Source organism: Carassius auratus, unplaced genomic scaffold, assembly GCF_003368295.1.
Source record: "Carassius auratus strain Wakin unplaced genomic scaffold, ASM336829v1 scaf_tig00214714_1_2670353, whole genome shotgun sequence".
NCBI classification, from domain to species: Eukaryota; Metazoa; Chordata; class Actinopteri; order Cypriniformes; family Cyprinidae; genus Carassius; species Carassius auratus.
The window spans coordinates 1093485-1117295 of NW_020527778.1; the positions used below are offsets into that span (position 1 = coordinate 1093485).

Genomic DNA, 23811 nt, shown 5'->3' on the forward strand with positions numbered 1-23811 from the left:
AAAAATATAGTAAATAAAAAACTGAAATATTGTGAGAGATTATTACAATTTGAAATAACTGTTTTCTATTTGAATATATTGTAATGTCATTTATTCCTGTGATCCAATCTGTATTTTCAGCATCATTCCTCCAGTCTTCAGTCTCACATGATCGTTCAGAAATCATTATAATATGATGATTTGCTGCTCAAGGATCATCAATGTTGAAAAAAATCTGTGATGCTTAATATTTTTTACATACATTTTTTTCAGGATTCAGCAAGTTTACTTGTAATTATGTTTCTTTGTAAAAAATAAAAAAATCATACCGACCCCTAACTTTTGAACAGCAGTGTGCATGCATATGTTAGACTGCACAAATGTGTGAATTGGAGAGTTTGCAGTAGTCCTCACTGTATGTGATGCTTCCTCTCTCAGTTGTGGCAAAATCACGAATCCAACATCCTGAGTCGACCTCTGAACCCACAGGAGACTGCGGCATGCTGGGAGACTCATGCTCGTCGATCTCTCCCATATCCTCGTAGTCTACGGCGGTGGGATGAGGGGGCGTGTCTGTGCTCTCTGTCAGAATGTCAATCTGGAGAGACTCCTCCCCCTGCATTACATCTCTCATCTTACCTGAGCGCGTTGAACGGATCTGAAAATACACACACCATTAACAGTCATGTCTTAGAACAACTGTTTCCACCCATGCAGATCTTCAGATCGCCTGAAACCTAGCTCTAGAAATCAACTAATCATCAAAAGTCATGCCGAATGGTGCACTGCGGTTATTTATTAACTTTAAAAGATGCAAGCTTTTTATTTACTTGTGCCGAAATAAACAAAAACGCCAACAGATCACACCCGAAGACTTGAATGTGGATGCCGAAAAAATGGCTTTACATTTCAGAAACGTATGTGAAATTCTTGAATTGCTTTCTAAATTAATTCTGTGGTCTTCAAATTCCAAAATGGGCTTGCAAAGTCACACCATGTTTGATATCTTATATCTGATAAGACACCACAAAACCATATTTAATATTCTTCTCATATCCGATTTTTCAGGTTTCATTTTAAATTAACGTTTTAGTAATTTTGCTCAGTTTTAGGCATTGTAGTACTTCGAGGTTTTGCATCTAATATTTAGATTATAGGATTCAGTGTTTTGAGTAATTAATGAGTCAAAAAGAGTAATTAATGAGTCATTTAAAAAAAAGATCCATTTGCATATTTAAACAAACTGCTTGAGTGAATGATTCAGTGACTCATTCCTAAACCGCATTCACACTTTCAAGGAACTGTAAGAGTGAACGATTACTTTTTATTTATTTTTGGGGGGAATTACCTGAACATCTACATCCCAGTCTCTGAAATAAGGGGCTGGTGAAGGTATATAACCATTCTTTCTCCATCTACAAAACAAACAAACATCATATAGTTATATAAAAACAGATAAGAGAAATCCCATCTCTTCAGGATGCTGCAGATGATGTTTCTAACCTGGAGTATGGGATACAGAACAGAAGAATCAGAGGCAATGGCACTAACAGAAGATACCATGCAACAGAGAAAGATCCTCCTGGAGTCTCTCCTTCTTAAACACACAAAATGAGATCAATCTTAATCACAGCATGAAATACAGTTGCATCTTAGCAGTTGTTTGAGTGTTATATAAACGGACTCACTGTGAATCTCCCCAGATCTCCAGTGTAACGCAGGAGCCCACAGACTCCACACGCCTTTATAATGCACTTGATCTGGCCGCGATCTCACACGCACGGTGTAATTTGTGTGAGGTTCAAATCTAGACTCTTCCACATACACCTTCTGCTCAACAGCTTCTACCTCATACAGCTGAAACACAAAGTGCAACCTCAGGAATTAGTGAGAAATGATTCAACCGGTGCAAAACGTGTAGCTTGACAATGATACTGGGTACTACTCATATACTGCCTAAAAGTCATACTCTTATGGTGTATAATAGACACTTGTTGTGGGAAAGGGGAGTTAATAGAAATTAACAGAAAATCTCATCATTGTTAAAGCCATGGTTTCATGTTGATTAGCCAGGAATTAAAAAAAAGTTAGATTCTTGACTTGTGTTTCTTTTCTTTTCTTTAGTTTTTTCATTCTTGGCTAAACTGTTTCTTTAAAATCAGCATGCAACCATGGCTTTAACAATGATGAGATGTTCTCCCCACACACATAAAAAATAAAGGCAAAAATGCCATAAAAATATTTAAAAAATAAATAAAAATAAAGTTGTTTGTGTTTTTCATTTATGGAAAATGCAACCTCAATTTTTTAAATATTATTTAATATTATTATTATTGTTATTATTATTATTTTTTAAACAAATTACATAAACACTTAATTTTTTTGATAAAAAAATATTTATTTCCATGTTTGAATTGCTAAAATAATAATTTATACCATCATTTTTATTGATTTATTGTCACTGCCTGACACTGGTTTGATAAAGGGTTCGAAAAAGTAATTTCAAAAAAAGAGCAAGCTATTACATTTTGATGCCTAAAGACTATAAATGTCTACTTAAAGTTGTATTCTTTATTATAACATGTACTTGTGAATCATGCACAATTAAACCCGGAACGTTTGATGAAATAGTCCACCCAAAATTAAGAAGAAAGAAAATTTAGAACAACGAAAATAACGTGGTGTTTTGAAGAATATGAAAACTTTCAAAGCGATTGCGTGCACCTTGTGTTGACTGTAAATGCTGAGCTGGTACTGAAGGTCGGGGATGGATGAAATTTCTGCGTTATATCCGCTCTGCCACTGGAAAAGAGCCCTGTGTTTCTCCCAGAGCAGTGACAGGTCAGATGGAGGGACCGGACGAACTATAACACACACACACACACATCGGTGAGCACAGCTGTGGTCTCGCTTGCCTCTGAATCGCATGAAGCTACTTGCTCTTACTGTGTTTTCTCGGCATGAAGCCAGCATCTAGTTCGATGGAGAAGTTGTTGCCATGGTAACCGGAATGCAGGGTGATCCTGTAGCTCTCTACATCGTTGAAAACCACATGCGGAGATAAATCCATCTCACACTGTAACGACTGCTCTCCCATCTTCAGTGTGCAGTCATAGCGTCCGCTGCACAAAAACAGAGTCATTTACAAACAAGCAAGCATGCACTGTTTTGTAGTTATATTTGTAGTTATATTCTCACTCAAATGTGCTGAACTGCAGCCAGTAAGACGACTCATTGCCCAGAGACTCAGCCGAGATGTTCAGAGAGCAGGTTATATTGGATAAATAATTACTGAGACACTCCAGACTATATTGGTCACCTGAATACATTTTTATAGGCGAGATGTAATCACAGTGCATATATATATTCATAACCTATATTATATAAATGCATGTATATATATATATAGTGCATTGAATATATAGTGCATATTTCACACACACACACACACACACACACACATATATAATGTAGCCTATAATTAAATAAAATAATGAGTAGAAAATTCTTACCCCAAGTTATATAATTCACCAAAATGTTCGAGAAACAAACCAATGTGAGGATTAAAGGAGAGCAATGCATGTTCTCTTTACCCTGTAATAAATAAATATCATTAAAAGTGACAGATCTTCTGTGTGTGTGTGTTGATTGTGTTTTTGTGAGGCTTAGACAGCATGAATGCAATAAAACTATGAATGCAATAAAAAGTTTTTTTTCTTTTGCAGCTAAAACACAGCATTACCTCACTGCCAATTTTCAATTATAATTAATTTAACAAAGCATTGAACATAGCAGCTGTGAATGCAATTAAACTGAGCCCATTGTCTGAGTCTGTGAACATAAACTTAATTTCCATGCTACTAAACTCTCACCTTCTGCTGAGAATTGTGGGGCTTCTTTTATTTTACCGCTATAAACTTAATTAATATGGAAAGTATTGCACGTCACAATTTGCTTAACGAAAACTACAAAACACCTGGCAGAAAAAAAGCATGTGACGTGCTATTCAAATGTAATAAAAGTGAAAATCTACCTGCAGTCGCTGACTGTTGTTGTTTCTGGTTTCACACGAACATGAAAGAAAGCTTGGGTTGTGCACCTCTCTCTCTCTCTCTTTCTCTCTTTCTCTCTCTCCAAGTCTCTGCACTGCCTGTTTTTTTGTCAGCCTTTTGATGAGACAGTCTACCAGGCATCCGATCGGTTATCAGATTTGATCTCTCTCATTATCTCCAATCTTTTCATACTTGGGCATTCAGATCAGCAAATTCTCTGCCACGTTTAGATATCATCGCACTTCTGCTGGATGCTTTGAACTGCTTTGAGAACCTAAAAAAAATAATTTATGATCATTTTAACGTTTTAGCAGCTTACTTACTTACTTTCTATTTAATTATGCACATCTGGCACGCGTGTAATGGATCGTATGGATGCATATGCATATAATATCTAATTGTATGCACATAGTGCACAGTTCCGTGAAGCGCGCGATACACAGCCTAACAACTGGCTGATGTTTTATTTTTATTTTTATTATTATTACAAAATGTAAAACTATTATCTTTTTTAAAAGTTTTATATTTAAGTATATACATTTTATACACAAACATACAGTACATGCTTGTATAGGGGTGATTCATGTCAATCAAAACGTAGGAAATCTCAACTGCTTCATTGTTTATATCGATTAATAAGAATAACACTATTATCTTTCATAAGAATAAGAATGATTCATAAGAATAACACATCAACATAGGCCTAAAAAATATGAAACATTACATTAAAATCATGATTTTAAGCCTGCTTTGATATAACAAGTACCTATTGTGAAAAGCACAGTGTATTTGACTTGATGTGTAGCCTTATGCTAAAACAAGTCATGCGGCAACAGATCTTTTTTTAAAGTAATTGTTGTGAGTCAATAGTTCAGTTTTAGACACAAGTACAAGTGTATGGTTTATATTATTATCATTGATGCGATAGTTAAAGTTGAGGTTAAATGTGAAACTACACACTTCTTAACCCCACGCCTACCTTGAAGAGAATCAGACGAGGCCTATATTTATTCATGTGGCTTTTGAAGGAGCTTTAATGATGGCTAGCTTTGTTTTGTCTGTTTTATGTCTTCTAACCCGACCATCTTGCAGAAGGTCACGCAAAACGAGTTTTTATTAAGAGCTGTTTTTTTTTTTCCATACTGAGTCAAGTGCTTTTCCGATTAACAGCAGTTTTGCAATGATGATATCAGATCAGTGTTTCTGAGGCCCTGAGGTGCTCAATCTGATTGGTTGTCCTAAATAACATCTATGGATGACAACATCTAATGCTGCTTTATGATAAGTGCTACCCAGATGTCCTACTTTCTAGCATGCCCTACAAAGTAACAGATGTCTTCACAAATGAGTCTTGCAGAGTAAGTAAACACATGGCAGACGGATGGTGCCAGTATTCAGTAAGCGCTGTGCCAGCGTGCCAACACTACAGTGAACTTACTATCACTTGATGCTTAGGCATTATGTGCCAAGCGAGCCATGTGCTTTGGTTTGTGGTTTTTATTGCAAAATCAGCCACTGAGACATGAAAATAACAACAAAACCTGGTTTGATTCAGACGGTTTACACTGGGTCTGCAGTGTTTGTGCAACAATAAACAAACTAAATATGGAATATAGTTCTTGTAAGATTGTGTATGTGTGATTGAATATTTGTAATTCGTTGCAGTATTCCAACACATTAACAACAAGTCATATTTTCATTTGTCAAACGTATCTTGAAGCCGAAAATAATCATGGATATTATTTACTCGTGTTGTTCTAAACCCGTATGAGTATCTTTCTTCAGTGGAACATGAAATAAGATATTTTATAGAATGTTGATTACCAAACCCATTGACATCCATTATATGTTTTGTCCTTCCAAGATGCAGATGAGTTTGTTTCTTCATCAGAACACATTTAAAGAAATTTAGAATTTTGCATCACTTGCTCACCAATGGATTTGAATGGGTGCCGTCAGAGTGAGAGTCCAAACAGCTGATAAAAACATCACAATAGTCCAGAAGTAATCCACACCGCTCCAGTCCAGCAATAAACATCTTCAGAAATGAAAAGCTGCATGTTTATTGGAAACAAATGGATCATTAAGATGTTTTTAACTTCAAACCACTGCTTTTGGCCAAAATAACGACTCTTCTATCCATAATATTGAAAAAGTTGTTTTGCCTGAATCAAGAGAGGAATCTGCACAGCACAGTTTACAAGAAAAACCGTCCAAAACAGATCTAAACAAATATATGGATGGATTTTGATGTGAGAGGACAATAGGGGATGGTCTTTTTCACTGGAGGAAGTGTTATTATGGATTATGAACTCATATTTTGCCCAGAAGTGACGGTTTGGAGTTAAAAACGTATAATTGTTTCTTACAGACACTGCTTTTTACTTCACAAGATGTTAATTGATGGACTGGAGTGGTGTGGATTACTTGTGGATTATTGGGATTTTTTATCAGCTGTTTGAACTCTCATTCTGACGGCACCCATTCACTGCAGAGCATCCATTCCTGAGCAAATGAAACAAATGAAACAAACTCATCTATATCTCGGTGGTCTAAGAGTGAGTAAATCGTAATTTTTGGATGAACATGAATGTATAATACAATATGTTCCACTGAACATTTATTCCTATGTGCAATTGTGGGTTAAAATTACCCAATCCAATATCGTCAACACTTATTATCTATTCAACAGAAAACGGTTGACTGATAAGTTTATTAACATCTCTGGGTTATCAGATGAGGTTCTGGGAGTGTTGCCTTACAGGAACTTTGGGGAAGATAAGGACAGGAAGTTTCAAAACATGCTGAAATGATCAAAAACAAGCTGAGAGGGTAAAAACAGCCTATATTTTATTTCAGCCAGTGCATACTTTGATCATTTTGAAAACATGGATCACAATAGGGCTTAAAATAACACTGCAAAGTAACTGAACTTCTAAATTTAAAAGGAAAGCAAAGCATGCTTGTCACAACAATGTTAAATAATTTCAATTGCATAAATAAATAAAACAAGGATATCAATAAAAGATTTTAAAAAATGATTAGGCTTACATGCATAGAGAATATAATATATACGTAAACACGGAGGAGTCCCAAATAAAGAAAATGTTTGTAAAGAAAACGCTTATATTCTTCAATGTCATTTGAAGGGAAGATATTGGAGCATTTGACCTCAAACGACAGTGTAATTCAACAGTTTGTCAGCAGGAGGCAGCAACGAGCTGAAAATTGGCAAGATAAAATCATCTTCGTGAATATTTTTACTGCAGCTTGAGTATGAGGCACCAAAAATCATTACATTTATAAAAAAAAAAAAAAAAAAAAAAAAAAATATATATATATATATATATATATATATATATATATATATATATATATATATATATATATAATCAGTTTTCAATTTCTATAGTGTCCTATTAAGATTAAACAGGAACTTTTGCGTTTGAAAGTGCGGAGCACGATACATGTTAATATATATATATATTCAGCAGGATGTACATTTCTAACGTATCATTTTATTTTATTTTATGTTTTGATTTTTTTTTTTTTTTTACGTCACCCACCCGAGCAACATGAGATGCAACACCGCCACGTCACTCAAATTTACATTTATTTGAAAAATCTCACCGTAATGCACGTGTTTATGTTCATTATCAATAATAATAGTCATAAGGGACGTCTATACACCGCTGTCCCATTTTAATAGGTTCTGTAAAACACGTTTTATCTGGTAAACGCTTCGAAAGCGGAACGTTTCTTCGCCGTTTTTTTTTCACCGCCGGTAAATATTATGACGAACGCAACCAGGAAGCAAACGCTGCAAACAAACTGTTTAACTATTTTATTCTACTAAATTAACGCTGGAGGAAGCGATCGCACTGCTTGAACTGTATCTCGTGGTCATGATTATCTCATTCTCATGGGCTGTTTATTTCATGTTCGTGTCTAAGGCTGGTGTGGGCAAGAATTACGGAATAGACTGGTGAAGGTATGCTGGAGATATCTAATTTGAGTAAACAGCAAAATATAGTCGTTTTTATTCTCTACATATGGTTTGGACTCTTTGAGATGCTAAATCTGGTTCTGTAGGGTTACGTAAGGTGTGAAAATGGACTTCTCCAAGTTCCTGGCAGATGATTTTGATGTGAAGGACTGGGTGAATGGAGCGTTTAAAGTGGTTCAGAAAGATGCACCTGGAAAAACAGACGCTCACGCTTCTACTCTGGTCATGAAGCTGCAGCTGTTCATTCAAGAGGTCAATAACTCTATAGAAGGTGAGTGAGGGACGCATTTAACACTTGTTGAGCATAGACGTAAAAATGACATTTCCAACTTTTATACATTTTGAATGCTTTGGTCCACAGGCTTAACCTGTTAACTGCCACTGTTCCCCTCGGTGGGCCGCCTACGTTTACTTCACTATAATACAATTAAATCGTAATCTAATTATGACAAACTATATATCGTTGGAAAGGTAAGACTACTAAATAGATAATTTACCAAAAATGGCAAGAGTGCATCCCAAAAACCTACATCATAACAGGAGTTCTGACCTTTGTCCAAAAAAGTTGCCTTTTTCTCTATCACACTTTAGAAATCCTCCGGAATTATATATCACTTAAACTTAAAATCTCACAATTAATCCCTTTGAAACTCATTTTTAAATCAAATATTGCATTGCCTTGAAAATGGTGCATCAAAATCATGTTACAAAATGTTTTCAGTCATAAATTATAAAACTGTAGGTTGTAATTTAATCTCGTTATTTAAAGCTGACGTTTCAGCATCATTGCTCCAGTCTTCAGTGTCACATGATCTTCAGAAATCATTCTAATATACTGATTCGCTGCTCAAGAATAATGTATTTGAATTATCAAGTTGTGCTGCATCATATTTTTGTATAAACATTTTCCAGTATTCTTTGACAAAAAGAAAGCTCAAATATCGTTAATGTTGTTTTTAAACACATTTATTGAAGTTTTGCTGAATAAAAGTATTAGCCTGTTAATTGTCAGTTCCACTTTTTGAGCATAGATGTGAAAATGACATTTCCAGCTTAAACTGTTATAAATTTTGAATTCTTTGGTCCACAGACTTTGTTCGTCTCTTTTTTAAGCAGACACTTAAAGTTGAAGTGAAAAAAGTTATAAAGATTATATATAAAAACAATTATGGAAGTTTAAGTTTATGAAAATATAAAATATAACAACTTAAATATTTATATTTTATATTAAATATTTATTTTACAAAACACGGTTTACTCTAAAACTGCTAGAAAATCAAAACCAAAATGCTGAAAAAGTTATGTTCCAAATTTGAAGTTGATGTCTCAAAAAAATTAGCTTTCAGTGAAATTTTGTTTGGGCGTAGTACCAAGCTTTTCCACTAGATGACCATCAAACCCCATTACTAACCATTTCAGGGCGACTTCATTTCCATAAACGGTTTGAGTGACCTGAAAACATGTTTTTCCATACTTCTCTCAATACTTATGACGTAGACATCACAATCAGAAGTATTGAGGGTCAGTATGGCAGTATTTGATTTCAATTCAACCTAAAAAAAAAAACATAAAAGATGAATGCTACGAGAACCCTGGAAAAAGGATAATCTGTTGATTTTTCTATATATTCAAAAAACTATTTTTCTAAAAAAATAGTATGTATGTTATCTATTGAACACTCTCCATGACAATGAATAAATATCTTTACTGATTTATCATAATTTCATTTATGCATCACTATTTCAAAGTAAAAGTCAGAACGCACTCTATGACTCTTATGAGTACTCTTCTTGCTTATTAATAAATTACAGCTGCTCTGTAAATTTTTAAAAAATCAGTCACCAAATATCAAGAATACAGTCTTTAACCTTTCCAATGATATATAGTTTGTCAAGATTACTTTAGGTTCAGACTGTTTAAAACATTTAATGGCAAGTGGGCCCAACAGGTTAAATCTCTTTCTAATGTCTGAATGTCACTGGATTCGCAATAATTCTGTGGCGGGTGAATGTTTGTCTCCTCTGCTCGCCAAAGCTGGTTGTATTGTCTTAAAAAATACAGTAATATAGTGAGATCTTTTTACAATTTAAAATAACTGTTTTCCATTTGAATATATTGTAAAATAAAATTTATTCCTGTGATGCAAAGCTGAATTTTCAGCATCATTACTCCAGTCTTCAGAAATCAATTTAATATGCATTCTTGCTGAATGAAAGTATTCAATTCTTAAAGCATATTCTGTTTGGTCTCTCTCTGATATATTGTGTGTGTGTGTGTGTGTGTGTGTGTGCAGAGAGCAGCAGTCAGGCCCTGCAGAACATGCCGCGTGTATTGAGGGATATCGAAGCTCTGAAACAAGAGGCGTCCTTCCTGAAGGATCAGATGATTCTGGTTAAAGAGGACATCAAGAAATTTGAGCAGGACACAGTGCAGTCTATGCAGGTATCAGTAAATACACACATTCAGATCACTTTGCTGATTTTTTCCTTTATGCAAAAGTTCACTTTATATGAGAGATAGAGTGTTTGTCCTTTTATGTTGATGTGTGACAGGTGTTGGTGGAGATCGATCAGGTGAAGTCTCGCATGCAGTTAGCAGCCGAAGCGCTACAGGAAGCTGATAAATGGAGCACTCTCAGTGCCGACATCGAGGAGACTTTTAAGACACAGGTGATGAGCAGTGTTTGGCAGTAATGCATTATTTAATAAAGAGTTACTGTAATTTAATTACTTTATTTAGTAACGGAGTAATCTAACATGTTATAATTTTCAAAGTAGTAATTAGAGTATAGTTACAAGTCGAGGTCTATAATGGGTTTGCAGCGTTGAGCAAATAATACAGTGCTGAATTTGCATGCTCACGTTTCCTCTCATTACAACACATTAATTGTAGACATTATGAAATATTAATAATGCATATATTTATTGTGTTATAACAGAGATTTGTGAGTTTGCGATGTCTTTTAGAGATTATAAATGCAGCGCTCTTTGCTTGCATTCTGCGAAAACATGCACGGAGCAGCCGCTTGGTTTAGTTAAAGAAATAACAGTGCTCTGTGAATTCTGATGCTTTAAAAACTGCAGGACGTGGCTGTGATCAGCGGTAAACTGACGGCCATGCAGGGTAGTTTGGCGATGCTGGTGGACACACCAGACTACAGTGAGAAGTGTGTTCAGCTGGAGGCTCTGAAGAACCGTCTGGAAGCGCTGACCAGCACACAGATCGTCTCCACCTTCAACTCGCTGGCTACAGGTGCTGTTAAACATCAGGTTTATGCGTAAAGAAACCGCATTATAAATTGTGTCACATTAATCCACACTACTTTTCCAACGCTTGTGGTTTCTTTTTTGAAAGAATCGAATTCTTGTGTTCTGCAAGTATGCATTAAATTGATCAAAAGTGTCTAAGTCTATAATGTTACAGAAGATTAAAAAAAAAATAATCCTGGAAAAAAAGTTCAGTGGCTTTCCCAAAAATAATAAGCGGCAAAATTAATTACAACATTGATAATAATCAGAATGATTTCTGAAGATAATGTGAGATTGTAGACTAGAGGAATGATGTTGAAAATACAGATTTGAACAAAGGAATAAATTACATTTTAAAATATATTCAAATAAAAAACAGTTATTTAAAATTGGTATAATATTTCACAATGTTATGGTTGTTTCTGCATTTTTGATCAAGTAAATGTAGCCTCTGTGAGCATGAGAAACTTTTCTTTATTTTTTTATATGAAAACATCCTACAGAGTATTATGCTTTAACATGTAAAGATGTTAATGTTATATTTATATGTTCTGTTTCAGATCAAGCAAAGCTTTTTGTACGAGTTTTTACAGAAATGGACCGAATGCCGCAGCTACTGGCTTACTACTATAAATGCCACAAGGTACAGTATTTTAATTTGAGACTTAAAAAAAAATATTACTTTAAAGTTATCATGGAATTACCTGTATTTAAACTATATTACTGTGCTGCACAGGTTTTATGGTGTTAGAAATATTTATATTACAAATATATTTAAGTGATGTTTTTGAAAAAGTATCACTTGAATGTATTTAAAATCTAATTGATCTTTAAGTACCTAAGAAAGTATGTTTATTGTCAGTAATTGTAATTACAATTATAAGTACATATTTTGTACATCCAGAACAGGATTGTCAAATAAAGTGCTAAAAAAAAAAATTTATCAGTTTTCTGACTTTTGTTACTCACTTTTTCATTCTGAAAAGAGCCTTGCTGCTGATATTGCATTATAAAAATCGATGTAATAAATGAATGAATAAACTTGTGTGTGATTAGGTACAACTGTTGAGCGTGTGGGAAAGCATCTGTCAGTCAGACGCTCCTCTCAAGCAGCAGCTGTCTGAGTTTTACGACACACTTCTGTCCACGTGGCACACACAGCTCCAGTGGAGCAGTCAGGTAAACACACTCTCACATACACCGCAGTGTAGTGTTCATGCTTTTACTGTCACACACACACTGAGACGTGTGTACATGTGTGTGCAGGTCTTTAAAAACCCCTGTGAAGTGCTCACAGTGCTGATGATCCAGACGTTGGGGGCGATGGTGCCGTCTATCCCAGACTGCATTGCTGTGGCGCTGAAGCATTGCTCAGGCGACAGTCGTCTGGACTTGCTGTTGGAGCTTCATCAGACGGCGGCGAACTTCAGTCGCAGCCTGGAGGCAGCAATGCAGCCGCAGCTCGGTGTGTGTGTGTGTGTGTGTGTGTGTGTATTCACCAAAAAATCCTGTCAGGCATATTTATAACAAGAATCATTAGATGGCATTAAAAGACACAGTGCAACACCCACAAACTATCTGTCCATTCAAATCTTTACCAACCTTTGCCACTAGGTTTTACCCATTTCTCAGCAATACATTTTAATCATTTAAAATGTATTAAAATATTTAGTATGATCACTTGTACACACATATATTTTGTTAAGTACAGGTCAGAATGAGTTTTTTTGGTTTCATTTCACATTTTATTTTCAAAAAAGGTGTTGGGAATATTAAAGTAGACCCCTTATTTGCATTTAATGTGCTTTTTATGTATACAAAATCACTTTTGTAAATGTAAATTGATGCAAATACTAAAATAGGACATCTTGTCTGTGACTCATTATTAATAATGGGTATATATATATATATATATATATGTATGCTAGGTAAAAATGTATAGCCTAAATGCACTGTAAGTCACTTTGGATAAAAGCATCTGCTAAATGCATTAATTTAATTTAATTTTAATTAAAATGCATACACAAATATAAATACATATACAATTATAAATATGCAATATGACTTTACTTTTAGGATAATTAAGCACATTCCTTCTATTGTCAGTAGCTTACTGCAATGCAAAAAATATTAAAAATAAATCTCATTACTCTAAGAAAAAAAAAAAAAGCCAAACATTTATAAGATTTCATTTGTAGAAAATAATTGTGAAAGTACATATTTACAGTAATCGGAGTTATTTTATTCACATACTGAAGAGATTTTTGGGATACATTTGCTTAATCATTATGTGAATTTTTATTGATGGTCATTTATTTTATAAAAAAAAAAATTAATACATTTTTCTTAAAAATATTAATAAGTAACTTGTGTATTTATAAAGAAATACAATATAGAATAATTTATAACAAATAAATACACATGATTTAAATAATAATAAAAAAGTTGAAACCGTGAAAAACATGTTAGTTTTTGTATGTGCTTGTATGTAAGTGAGATTTTTCTCATATTCTTGTCTTAATGTGTGTGTTTCAGGCGAGTGTAACCTCTTGAAGGTGGCAGAGCTGGTATCAAGTGTGTATTCACCTTATAAGACTTATCAGATGCAGTACGGAGAACTAGAGACGACGAACTTACTGATCCAGCTCAGTGCTGTTCCTCTGGTGAGTAAACACCAGTACACTAAATATAACCTTCGTTCTCCAAATACATCTTGGTTTTAGTTTGTGAAATTATTTTTTGTTCTAAACTAAATGAGATGAGACATAAAAAGGTAGGATACTGAGAAATGTGTTATTGCAATTATTGGCTGCATGTTGTCTGATTTGACTCTGATGAGCGATTCTTTTTAGTGAATCATTCTCATTTTAGTGAATCAGATGAGCGATTCTTTTTAGTGAATCATTCTCATTTTAGTGAATCAGTTGGACCTATTGCACACTGAATCTGTCTGTGCAGTTACTGAATAAACTACTTTAATAGATGCTGGTAAGAGTGTGTTATTAAAGATACAAAAGAGTTTTATTGTATAAATATATGTTTTCCCCCTACTGCATTATTGTGTGTGTGTGTGTTAGGAGCACGGAGAGGTTCTGGACTGTGTGTTAGAGCTCACACACTCGGTTCAGAAGGTGTTTGGTTTGGCGGCTGCTGCTGTTGATCGCTGTGTGAAGTTCACGGATGGACTCGGCGTGTGTGGGCTCATCAAAGCCCTGCGAGCGCTTTTCAGCAAGTATGAATCATACACACATTTACTACGCGCACACACACACACACACAGACAAACACAGCCCACAGGTCAGCTGCGCTCTCTAGCGGATTCTCTCTTGTTCTCTCTCTCAGGTACGTGTCAGACTTTTCTGTCACGCTTCAATCAATCAGGAAGAAGTATAAGCTCGAGGACACGCCCACATCTGAGGTGTTCACTGAGGATTGGACGGCTTTCCAGAACTCTATCAGGTGGGTGTGTGCTTGTTTTGTTGCTGTGAAGTTTTTTGTTAAAGGAAGTATGTACAGTTAAATAAAGGTATATAAATCCTCAGTTTGTTATTTCTTCTAGAATCATTGCAACTTGTGGAGAGCTCCTCAGACAGTGTGGAGCATTTGAACAGCAGCTTTCAAATAAGTAAGATGTGTTAGTACAAATATGCTTTATTTATTAAACTGTCTTTATTTAAATAATTAAATGTACCTTTTATTATGGCTGTTATACTATAATTCCAAAAATAATATAATATAAAATGTAAAAAAAAAAAAAAAAAAAAATATATATATATATATATATATATATTTTTTTTTAATTTTATTTATTATTTTGTGTGTGTGTATATTATAATTTGAAAATATAATAAAATTAATATCATTCATATATATATATATATATATATATATATATATATATATATATATATAAAAACTATAATATCAGTATGTGAATAATAACAAAATAACAATTGTTTATATGTGTGTCTGTGTGTGTGTATGTGTGTGTGTGAGTTTGCGTGTGTAAGTAAATAATTATACAGATTAAATAATCATTTAAATAATGTGTAATTATGAAGATTTTCCTCCCATATATCATGGTCTGCATTGTGATTGGCAGGATATTGGGGAGGGCGGGGCGTTTCCTGTGGGAGGGGTTTAACCCCAGAAGTCTGACTGGCTTACAAGAGGGCGGGGCTGAGAGGCGGAGCCAAAAGAACCCTTGGCAGGAATACAACTATCTTCAGCAGACCAACACGGCTGAGTATAATACTCTCCTGGAGACGCTGCACTCCCTCAAGGTTTCAGTTCATATATGTGTGCTTTCTAAGTGCTGCTGTCATGTTCTAGAAGTGTACAACTAAAGTTTTTTTTATGCAGGAGAAAGGAACTGGAAACTCAAGCTTATTGGCCGAGACTCGCGCCGCTCTGACGCGTCTGAACCAGCAGGCCAATCAGCTGGCGTTTGACTCGGTCTTCATGCAAATCAAGCAGCAGCTTTTCCTTCTCAACAAACCAGAGGTAAGCACAGCTTTTTTAGGTCACTATGTGAAATGTCAGAAATAGTGTTTCATGTTTGATTCGTTGTGTTTTTGACTTTTAAAGGGCCGCGGCTCTGCTAATCTAAGTGAAACCCTGACTGATGATCTACCAGCCTTCAGTTTGTCACCGCAGGAATACATCACTAATGTAAGATAATATAATACAAACACATCATCTGAGTCTTAGTCCGCGTCCTGATGATGTCAAATGATCACAAGACACTTAAAAAGACGAGGACAAACACAAGCCCCATGTTAACCCTGATCTTTATACATTCTGGTCATATAGTAGTGCACTCATTTAAGTGTGTTTTGTCCATAGATCGGTCAGTATATCATGTCTTTGCCTCTTCATTTGGAGCCGTTTGTGACTCAGGAGGATCCAGCGCTGGAGCTTGCGCTACACACTGGCAAACTGCCGTACCCTCCAGAACAAGGTGATCCCAAGCACACGAGCCAGGGTTATGTGAGAGAACGCTGCTTCATACACACACACGTCTGATGTCTGCTCTCTCTGTAGGAGATGACGTCCCTGAGCTGGAGAACACAGCAGATTATTGGCTGGGTTCTATCGCCAGGGCCACCATGCAGACCTATTGTGACTTCATCCTGCAGCTTCCTGAGCTCAGCCCGCATGCAGCCAAACAGCTGGCCACTGACATAGGTGACATCATCATCATTACATCATAGCACCATTATCATAAATACTCACAATAAAACTACAAACCTCTAGGTGCTTTGTTTTTATTATTATTATAAAACATCAAGATTTCTGTTAAAATTTATGTATTGAGGTAAGTTTTTTTGAGCCATGATTTGTTGTTGTTTTTTAATTTTTGCCTTTACTAGTTCATTAATTAGTCCTCCTGTGTGAAACAAATTTAATACACACACACACACACACATACACACACACATATATATATATATATATATATATATATATATATATATATATATATATATATATATATATGCACACAAATATAAAATTTTCTCTCTTTCTGTATTATTTTAAATTTGTGTATGTGTTCGTCTAATTATAGTTTTTGTTCATAATTTAAAAATAATTTGTATATTTTGTGTTTTCGTTTAAATTTAGTTCAGTTTTTGTATATATATATATTTTTTTATATATATACTTTTTAAAAACCTTTTACTCTGTTGTAGTTATTTTAGAACTTCAACGTATACTAAACAAATATGAAGAAATGTTGCTGACCAAAGTTAATTTTATTTTAGGTAATGTTAAGTATGGAATTATTTTTTTTTAATTGAGTTAATAATAACCAACAATTTTGTATAATTTGTTGTATCTTAATATAAAACAAATTATATGGTTTATTATTAACTCAAACAATAATAATAATAATAATAAAAAAAAAAAATCCATACTTAACAAAAATTTAATTAAATTTTGTCAGCAACATTTCTTCATATTTGTTCATTTGTTCATACTTAATTATTATTATTTTAATAATTATGTATAATTGATCAATGTGTGTATATATAGGATTATTTAAGACTAAACTTTTTTTTAAATAATTTTTACAAATAAGCCTATTGAAAAACAGGCCTTTTTGTTAAATTCTTAGAACTGGTTTGCCCATTTAATTCTTTAAAATCACTTATGTATGTGTTTTATCGTTATCATTCCAGATTACCTGAGTAATGTCATGGATGCGTTGGGGTTGCAGACCTCTAGAACCCTCCAGAATATCGTCACCCTTCTTCGTGCCAAACCGGACGAATACCGGCAGACGGCCAAACCCCTCCCACGCAGACAGGCCTCCGCCGTGGCCTCCATGAGGGGTCTGGAGTACTGACACCACCATTGGACATGGATGCATAAGAAGAGTTTTCAGTGTTTCCGAAATAAACACCAAAATGTGACACTAAACAGATCTAATATTTCTCAGCAAACACAAAGCTATAAATGGCACTCTGTTAATTGCTTTTAACAAATTTAAACAGAAGGTGATGGTTTGGGGAAAAAAATAGTCTGGGACTAAATTGTGCAGAAAATAAAATGTTACAGTGATTCAGTTTTGGTCTTTCTGGACTTTAGTTAAATTTAGTTAAAATGGCACAATGCCAGATGGTTTATGCATATTTATTCTCTTTGTTTTGCCATTATTTCTCTCGATCAGTAATAAACTTGAGTGCTCTTGTGTTTCTGGTTTATCAGGCTTCATGTAACTAATGCTTTTCACATCTGGTTTTCTGTGTATTTCTGTTTTCTTTGCTCAGATGGAGAGTTTCATACAATACTTTCTGATTAATTCTGTTCATTTGATAAATAAAACATCTGACCAGATTTAAGTGCCTTGTTTTACAGTACATCAGAATAACACAAGACAGATTTGATAAGTTTGCAGTGCAAAAATTTGGGAAAACATCTGCTCACCAAGACTGCATTTATTTGGTCAAAAATACAGTAAAAACTGTAATATAATTTAATAGAACTGTTTTCTATATACATTTTAAAACAATTTATTTCTGTGATGCACAGCTGCATTTTCAGCATCATAACTTTCTGAATAATAAAACAAAAATAAAATGACTTTTAATGACCCCAAACTTTTTCTTACTGACGTTTCATATTACCCAAAAAAAAAAAAAAAATAAGGAAAATATCTTCCTGAATGGATGCAAGTGCAATGTGCATTAATAAAAATATGAGGTCTCAAGAAGAAAAACACATTAAGGTTGTTAATCACTTTAATCATATTGATTATTCATCATGTTGATTGATCGGGATGATTGGCAGTGGTCAGAGAGTTGGTGATTGCATATCTGTAATTCAAGTACATCAAATAAAACGTAATACACAAGAAACAGGTGATCGAACTGACATTGTATACAAGAGCAGGCACAGTAAATCGAACAAGAAGAATTAGACGCAGACAGATCTACCATTCCAAATCATCTTAAGAGGGCAGTGTGCATCAATGTGTGTGAAAGATGGAGAGACAATCTCAACTTGTCCAGAAAACAAAACCAATATTGGAGAATAACACAAAATCAGACTGGCGTTTGCTTGTTTGGATATGCGTCGTCATGTTACAGCTTGAAGCATGCTCTAAAATATCTATTCAGTGTTACTTTGTGACCCTCGGACCAGAGTGTCATTAATACCTCCTAAAATAAAACCAAACACAGGCTCTTTTTCATATTCAAAGCTAACAACAAAATGGACATAAAAATATGAATACCTTCAAAATGGAAAAAAGTGATGAATTCAGAACATTAAAAAAACTCTGTATAAAATATAAATTATTAAATAATTGGATAATTATAAACAAAAGCATTTATAAAACTATAAATATGCACGACTTTGAAAAAACAAAAACAAAGACTTATTTGGGCTAAAAGGTTTCATTCTGGGCTGGGGACGGACCCAGTGACCCAGCACCGGTCGAGACATCTTGTTTTCGCTTGGCAAGTTATCGAAAATATAAGCTGTGTCATATTGTCTTTCTCCTAAAGGTCGCATATCCGCTTCCACCATACATCACAAGCTGATGATATCAGCACACCCGAAATATCACAAACTGTCCCTCACACCAGACACCGGACCGCTGCCTGCTCGAACCGTTGCCATCTCTCCACCTCACTTCATTCTGTCCTTTCTGTCATTTCATCTACAATATCTGTGACAAGGCAGTCTACTTTTAACAAGGGTAATTGGCTGCAAGCATCTATATTTTATCTTCTATCCTTTTTTTTTTTTTTTTTTTTGTGACAGGGCAGATAATACCAGCATATGTTGGTTAGGTATGTTTTGAAGCATGGCTGCTGGTTTAAGATGGTCCTTAGCTGGTCCTGACCAAGAGCTAATTGCTTAGGACCAGCACATGACCAGCTTAAACCAGCTCAAACCAGCTAAAGACCACCTTAAACCAGCAGCAAATTCTTCAAAACATACCTAACCAGTATATGCTGGTATTATCTGCCCTGTCACAAAAAAAAAAAAAAAAAAAAAAACTGATTCTGATTAAATTAAATTCGCCTGTCATGTAGCATTTAGCTAAAGCATGCCCTTGTGTTCAATGCTAAGAGATTAGCTGCAGTGCTAAAGATGCTACTTGAGTGAGGCGTATAGCTAAAGGTTTATCTTTAGTCTGGTGTCTTGAGAACTAAAAAAGCTTTTATGATAAATATGCTGTGTAAAACAACAGATAATCACAACGTGATGCTAAGGGTTGGCTTTAAACTGGTGTACTAATAAGCAAAAAACAACTTCTATTATAGACATATTGAGTAAAACGCAACATTTATAACACCAGATTACCATAAATTAGTGATTTTATTTCTTTAGCCATTTAACTCATCTGTAATTTTCATATTAACATAAAGCTAAATGCTAAAGGATTAGCTTTAGCCTGGTGTCCTGAGAACCGAAAACTAATTCTATGATAAACGTTGTATAATACTAAACATTTCAGGACACCAAATTAACATGATCAGAGCCGGACATTTTAATTCTAATTAATTTTAATTCTGCTGCCTGGGATGTTTCCCATTAGCCTATTGCTAATTGCTAAAGGTTTAGCTTCAGAGTTTTATGATAAACAAATTGTGTAAAACTTAAGATTTTAGGACACAAGATTGATTGGAGTTAATAATTTCAATTCTGTATCCAGTATTATAGAATAACAGATACACATTTTATTAAACTGTGATGATTTGCATTAGCCTGAAGCTAACTGCTAAAGGTTTAACTGAGATACTGAGATACTAAACTTCTATGATAATCAAATTGTGTAAAACTGCACCAAATTAGTATGATTACAGTGAGCAATTTTAATTATATAGCCTATATGTTACAGAATGAGAGATATAGTCTTAAGCTAAGGGCTAAAGACTATTGGCAAGGGACGAGCCCTGTGTCCTTAGTGTCCTAACTTCCTGTTTTAACAGGAAATACTTCAACAAATGACATGAAAGTGAAAAATAGCTGTACGTTCGAGCAGGCAGAGGTCTGGTGTGGAACTGAGCATTCACATTTTTCACCTGAGATTAGAGACACGAGGCCTCTACAAAAACACAGTTTTCCACACTGCATCCGTTCATAAGGAAGACACTGAGACTGATACGAGTCTCCACTTTGCCTTGCTACAATCTCCATCGAGCGGATCTCTGGATTATCATTCATATTATTGCCAACGAGAGCAGGTGAACTCAAAGTGAGAATGAAACGCTATCAGCCCCGATGCATGTTGGGAAAAGATGTCATATCCCGCTTACAGAGGATTCTAGCATCAGCACAGTTGTTATTATGGCTACAGAGGAAACTGTTGTGGTACACAAACAAGCATTAGCTGAACACTTCAGGTCTACAATAAAAGACGGGATAGACGACTCCTTCGGCAAACAGTCCAGAGTTACAGTCCAGGCGGCGTTTCGATTGAAGAAATGAAATTGAACGAGAATGTAACACGAGGCAGTATGCAGCAGAAAAGCTTTAGGTGGCATTGAGATTTTTTTTTTTTAATCTTAAACTAATAAAACAGTTCAGTGTGTAACTCGCAGTCAGAGTTTACTCACTTTTTTCCCATTTCAAAATAAAATATAGCTCTTTTAAATATATTTTTCTTAAATATCCGTTGCATATCATGTTTTTTTTATTCATTTATCTGTATTAATATCTTTTTTAAATATTATTTTAGCCCTCCCCACTTCAACTAAGGGCTAGCAGAAAATACAGTCATGCAAAGTTCTCATGCTGGTAAACAAAGTTACAAAAATGCATTTTTTTTTCTCTCCAAGTATTATATATTTTTTCACATAGTTTGACATCCATTTTCTCACAGTTCAGTCTATGAGGAAACAATCTCCAAAAGAGAGTGATAATATATTTTCTTTCCTCCTTTTTTGCTCTTTTTTGAATAAGTCAGCGGCTGTTCATAGCGTGGTGTTTAGAGATGTTTTTGCAACTACTTATAAAATATAAATTTGTTCTTTTTTTTTTTGTACATTTATTCTTCTTGATTCATTTGGTGTGACATCCTGCGTTCCCTCTGATTAGTTAAGAAGAAACCATGCTGTCAAGCCAATAGGAGAGAATACAAGACAGGGACATAGGGGAAAAAAATCTGAAAAGGCAGTTTTAGATACAGATGATTTTTAGAAAGGGAGATTTAAGAATGTCACTGCATTTCCCTGTCCTTTATAAAGAAAACAAGCTTCTGCTTGATATTGGTCCAAGCACTAGCATGTGCATGTATATATAATCAATGGCAGCATCAGCTCTACTAAATAAATAAAATAAACTTCTATATTCAGGAACGAGAGAGACCATCCCTGGGGAAAGTCCTCAATATAAGGATATTTTAGGGAGTTACAAACAGCACCCCTGGCAGAACAGCCAATCCGTTCATATTTAAAGGGACGAAAAGTTCAGATCTGACAGGGAACGTCTTAAGTTATTTTGTGCCATTTTGGCTTTCAGACATTATTTGGTCACAGTTGGGCTTTGGTCTGTCTGGACTGTTTTCAGTGTTGCCTCCCCCGAACGCTCGGGGGAAAAAAACTGGAAGACTGTTTAGGAATAGCATCTGTTACCAAAAGCAGAGTGCTGCGTTTCACTTTTCAGTATTCATTCACAAAGAAAAGCTACTCTAAGACTCGAGACAGGGAGTGGGAACTACCACACGGCAATGCACAAACAACATATTTTGCTGCTAATATGCTGAGACAGGGAAGAAAATAAGAAAAATTGTGCATGACTAAGCCATTTTTAGTCATACTGTGCAAACTGTAAAGTCTGTCGGAGAGTTATCCTAGCCAAGAAATGCTACAGGGTCTTAGCAGAGATGCTACATAATTATTCTAAGTTGGTCCTTCATTCTTACATACAGATTAATATACAGAAACTCAAGGCCCAGGTGAGTGCGGCAGTCGAAGCGCCTGGTGTTTTGATCTTAAAACGTTGGAATGTTTTCCGTTCGTTCCTTCAAGAGTCTTTTTTCTCTTTTAGGTGACAGTGCAATGTTCAGTTTTGTTGCTGTAAAGTCAGTCAGTCTGTAGAAAGAGGAGTGGTCCGGAATTTCGATGAGGTTGCTTTGGTTTCCTTAGTTTTTTTGTTTTGTTTCCAGTCACACCCTCTTGCCACTCCGAAATTCCTCACATGTCCCGTGTGGATGGTACAGCCCCATCGGCAAAATTTTCAGGATTGAGCGACTAACCGTGTCTCCTTAATAGAATTGCCAAATGCTAGAAACTTAACACTGTGGACAAAAACAGAGATAATGGTTTCGTTAGAAATTAACATTAATTAAGCAATGCGTTTAAAAGAAAGATCACAGACACATTTAAAAGGAATAGTGCTCCTAAAAACGTACAAAAAATGTACCAACCCGTAGGCCATCTAAGATGTAGATAAGTTCGTTTATTCATCATAACTTGTGGATCCTCAGCAGTGAATGGGTGCCGTCAGAATGACAGTCCAAACAGCTTTATAAGAAACAAATCCAACAAGATGTTTTAACTTTAGACAGTTGCTTCCAACTAAAATATGAGTACTTTATACATAATATTGCTTATTCCAGTGAAAAAGTAATCTCATCTGAATCACGTGAGAAATATGCACAGATCAAGCAATGTTTAAATGCCAAAACAGTCCTAAAAAAATGTGGGTGGATTTTAAATTTCAGAGGACAACACGGGATGGATGTTTTTGCTTGTGGATTATTGTGATGTTTTTATCAGCTGTTTGGACTCTCATTCTGACGGCACCCATTCACTACAGGGGATCCATTGGTGAGCAAGTGATGTAATGCTACATTTCTCCAAATCTGTTCCTATTAAGAAAAAAACTACATCTACATCCTGAATGACCTGGGGGTGAGTATAAACAAATTTTCATTCTTGGGTGAACTATTCCTTTAAGATGTAGAAATGCTTTTAAGAAAATCAGACAAATACAAAGCTACTGAAAAAAAAAAGAGAAAGAAAGAATCTGAGACGAACACAGTTAAAAGTCTTCTACACACACAGAT

General features: G+C 35.0%; 3 protein-coding genes across 6 annotated transcripts in view; 1 reads left to right on the plus strand and 2 right to left on the minus strand.

Moving 5' to 3' along the window:
• Nucleotides 1-182: 182 nt before the first annotated feature.
• On the minus strand, nt 183-5112 carry LOC113092770 (interleukin-9 receptor-like). 2 transcript variants are annotated; one of them, XM_026258505.1, is made up of 10 exons: nt 5011-5112; nt 4013-4305; nt 3492-3573; nt 3178-3298; nt 2926-3101; nt 2704-2843; nt 1668-1836; nt 1483-1573; nt 1328-1394; nt 183-637 (listed from the first exon to the last, which is right to left on the minus strand). In XM_026258505.1, exons 3-10 carry the CDS (start codon nt 3559-3561, stop codon nt 347-349), a joined length of 1125 nt encoding a protein of 374 aa, XP_026114290.1. In that variant the 5' UTR covers nt 3562-3573; nt 4013-4305; nt 5011-5112; the 3' UTR covers nt 183-346. The 2 variants fall into 2 exon arrangements, with proteins under 2 accessions (XP_026114290.1, XP_026114288.1); XM_026258503.1 differs by having other exon boundaries at nt 1483-1576.
• Nucleotides 5113-7802: 2690 nt separating this feature from the next.
• On the plus strand, nt 7803-18125 carry LOC113092750 (conserved oligomeric Golgi complex subunit 7-like). 2 transcript variants are annotated; one of them, XM_026258468.1, is made up of 18 exons: nt 7803-8022; nt 8124-8308; nt 10331-10479; nt 10590-10706; nt 11121-11289; nt 11846-11928; nt 12342-12464; nt 12552-12750; nt 13821-13948; nt 14363-14517; nt 14628-14744; nt 14845-14910; nt 15388-15568; nt 15648-15788; nt 15873-15956; nt 16131-16245; nt 16329-16472; nt 17468-18125. In XM_026258468.1, exons 2-18 carry the CDS (start codon nt 8143-8145, stop codon nt 17632-17634), a joined length of 2304 nt encoding a protein of 767 aa, XP_026114253.1. In that variant the 5' UTR covers nt 7803-8022; nt 8124-8142; the 3' UTR covers nt 17635-18125. The 2 variants fall into 2 exon arrangements, with proteins under 2 accessions (XP_026114253.1, XP_026114254.1); XM_026258469.1 differs by lacking the exon at nt 7803-8022 and having other exon boundaries at nt 8029-8308.
• A 386-nt stretch (nt 18126-18511) lies between these two features.
• The window catches only part of kcnc3b (potassium voltage-gated channel, Shaw-related subfamily, member 3b), a 51790-nt gene continuing 46490 nt past the window's right edge, over nt 18512-23811 (minus strand). For both annotated transcript variants that reach the window (XM_026258477.1, XM_026258476.1), the window contains one exon: nt 18512-23040. In XM_026258477.1, the coding sequence (XP_026114262.1) occupies nt 23027-23040 (14 nt within the window). In that variant the 3' untranslated portion in view covers nt 18512-23026. The remainder of the gene's footprint in view (nt 23041-23811) is intronic.

Bases quoted from the DNA above. Each gene is read 5' to 3' on its own strand.
- LOC113092770 (XM_026258503.1), bottom strand. From the start codon at position 3,561: ATGCATTGCTCTCCTTTAATCCTCACATTGGTTTGTTTCTCGAACATT. The intron at 3,102-3,177 runs GTGAGAATATAA...GTTTTTGTGCAG, and splicing joins CTGCAGTTCAGCACATTTGA to CGGACGCTATGACTGCACAC. The intron at 2,844-2,925 runs GTAAGAGCAAGT...TGTGTGTTATAG, and splicing joins CTTCATGCCGAGAAAACACA to TTCGTCCGGTCCCTCCATCT.
- LOC113092750 (XM_026258468.1), top strand. From the start codon at position 8,143: ATGGACTTCTCCAAGTTCCTGGCAGATGATTTTGATGTGAAGGACTGG. The intron at 8,309-10,330 runs GTGAGTGAGGGA...GTGTGTGTGCAG, and splicing joins GGTCAATAACTCTATAGAAG to AGAGCAGCAGTCAGGCCCTG. The intron at 12,465-12,551 runs GTAAACACACTC...ATGTGTGTGCAG, and splicing joins AGCTCCAGTGGAGCAGTCAG to GTCTTTAAAAACCCCTGTGA.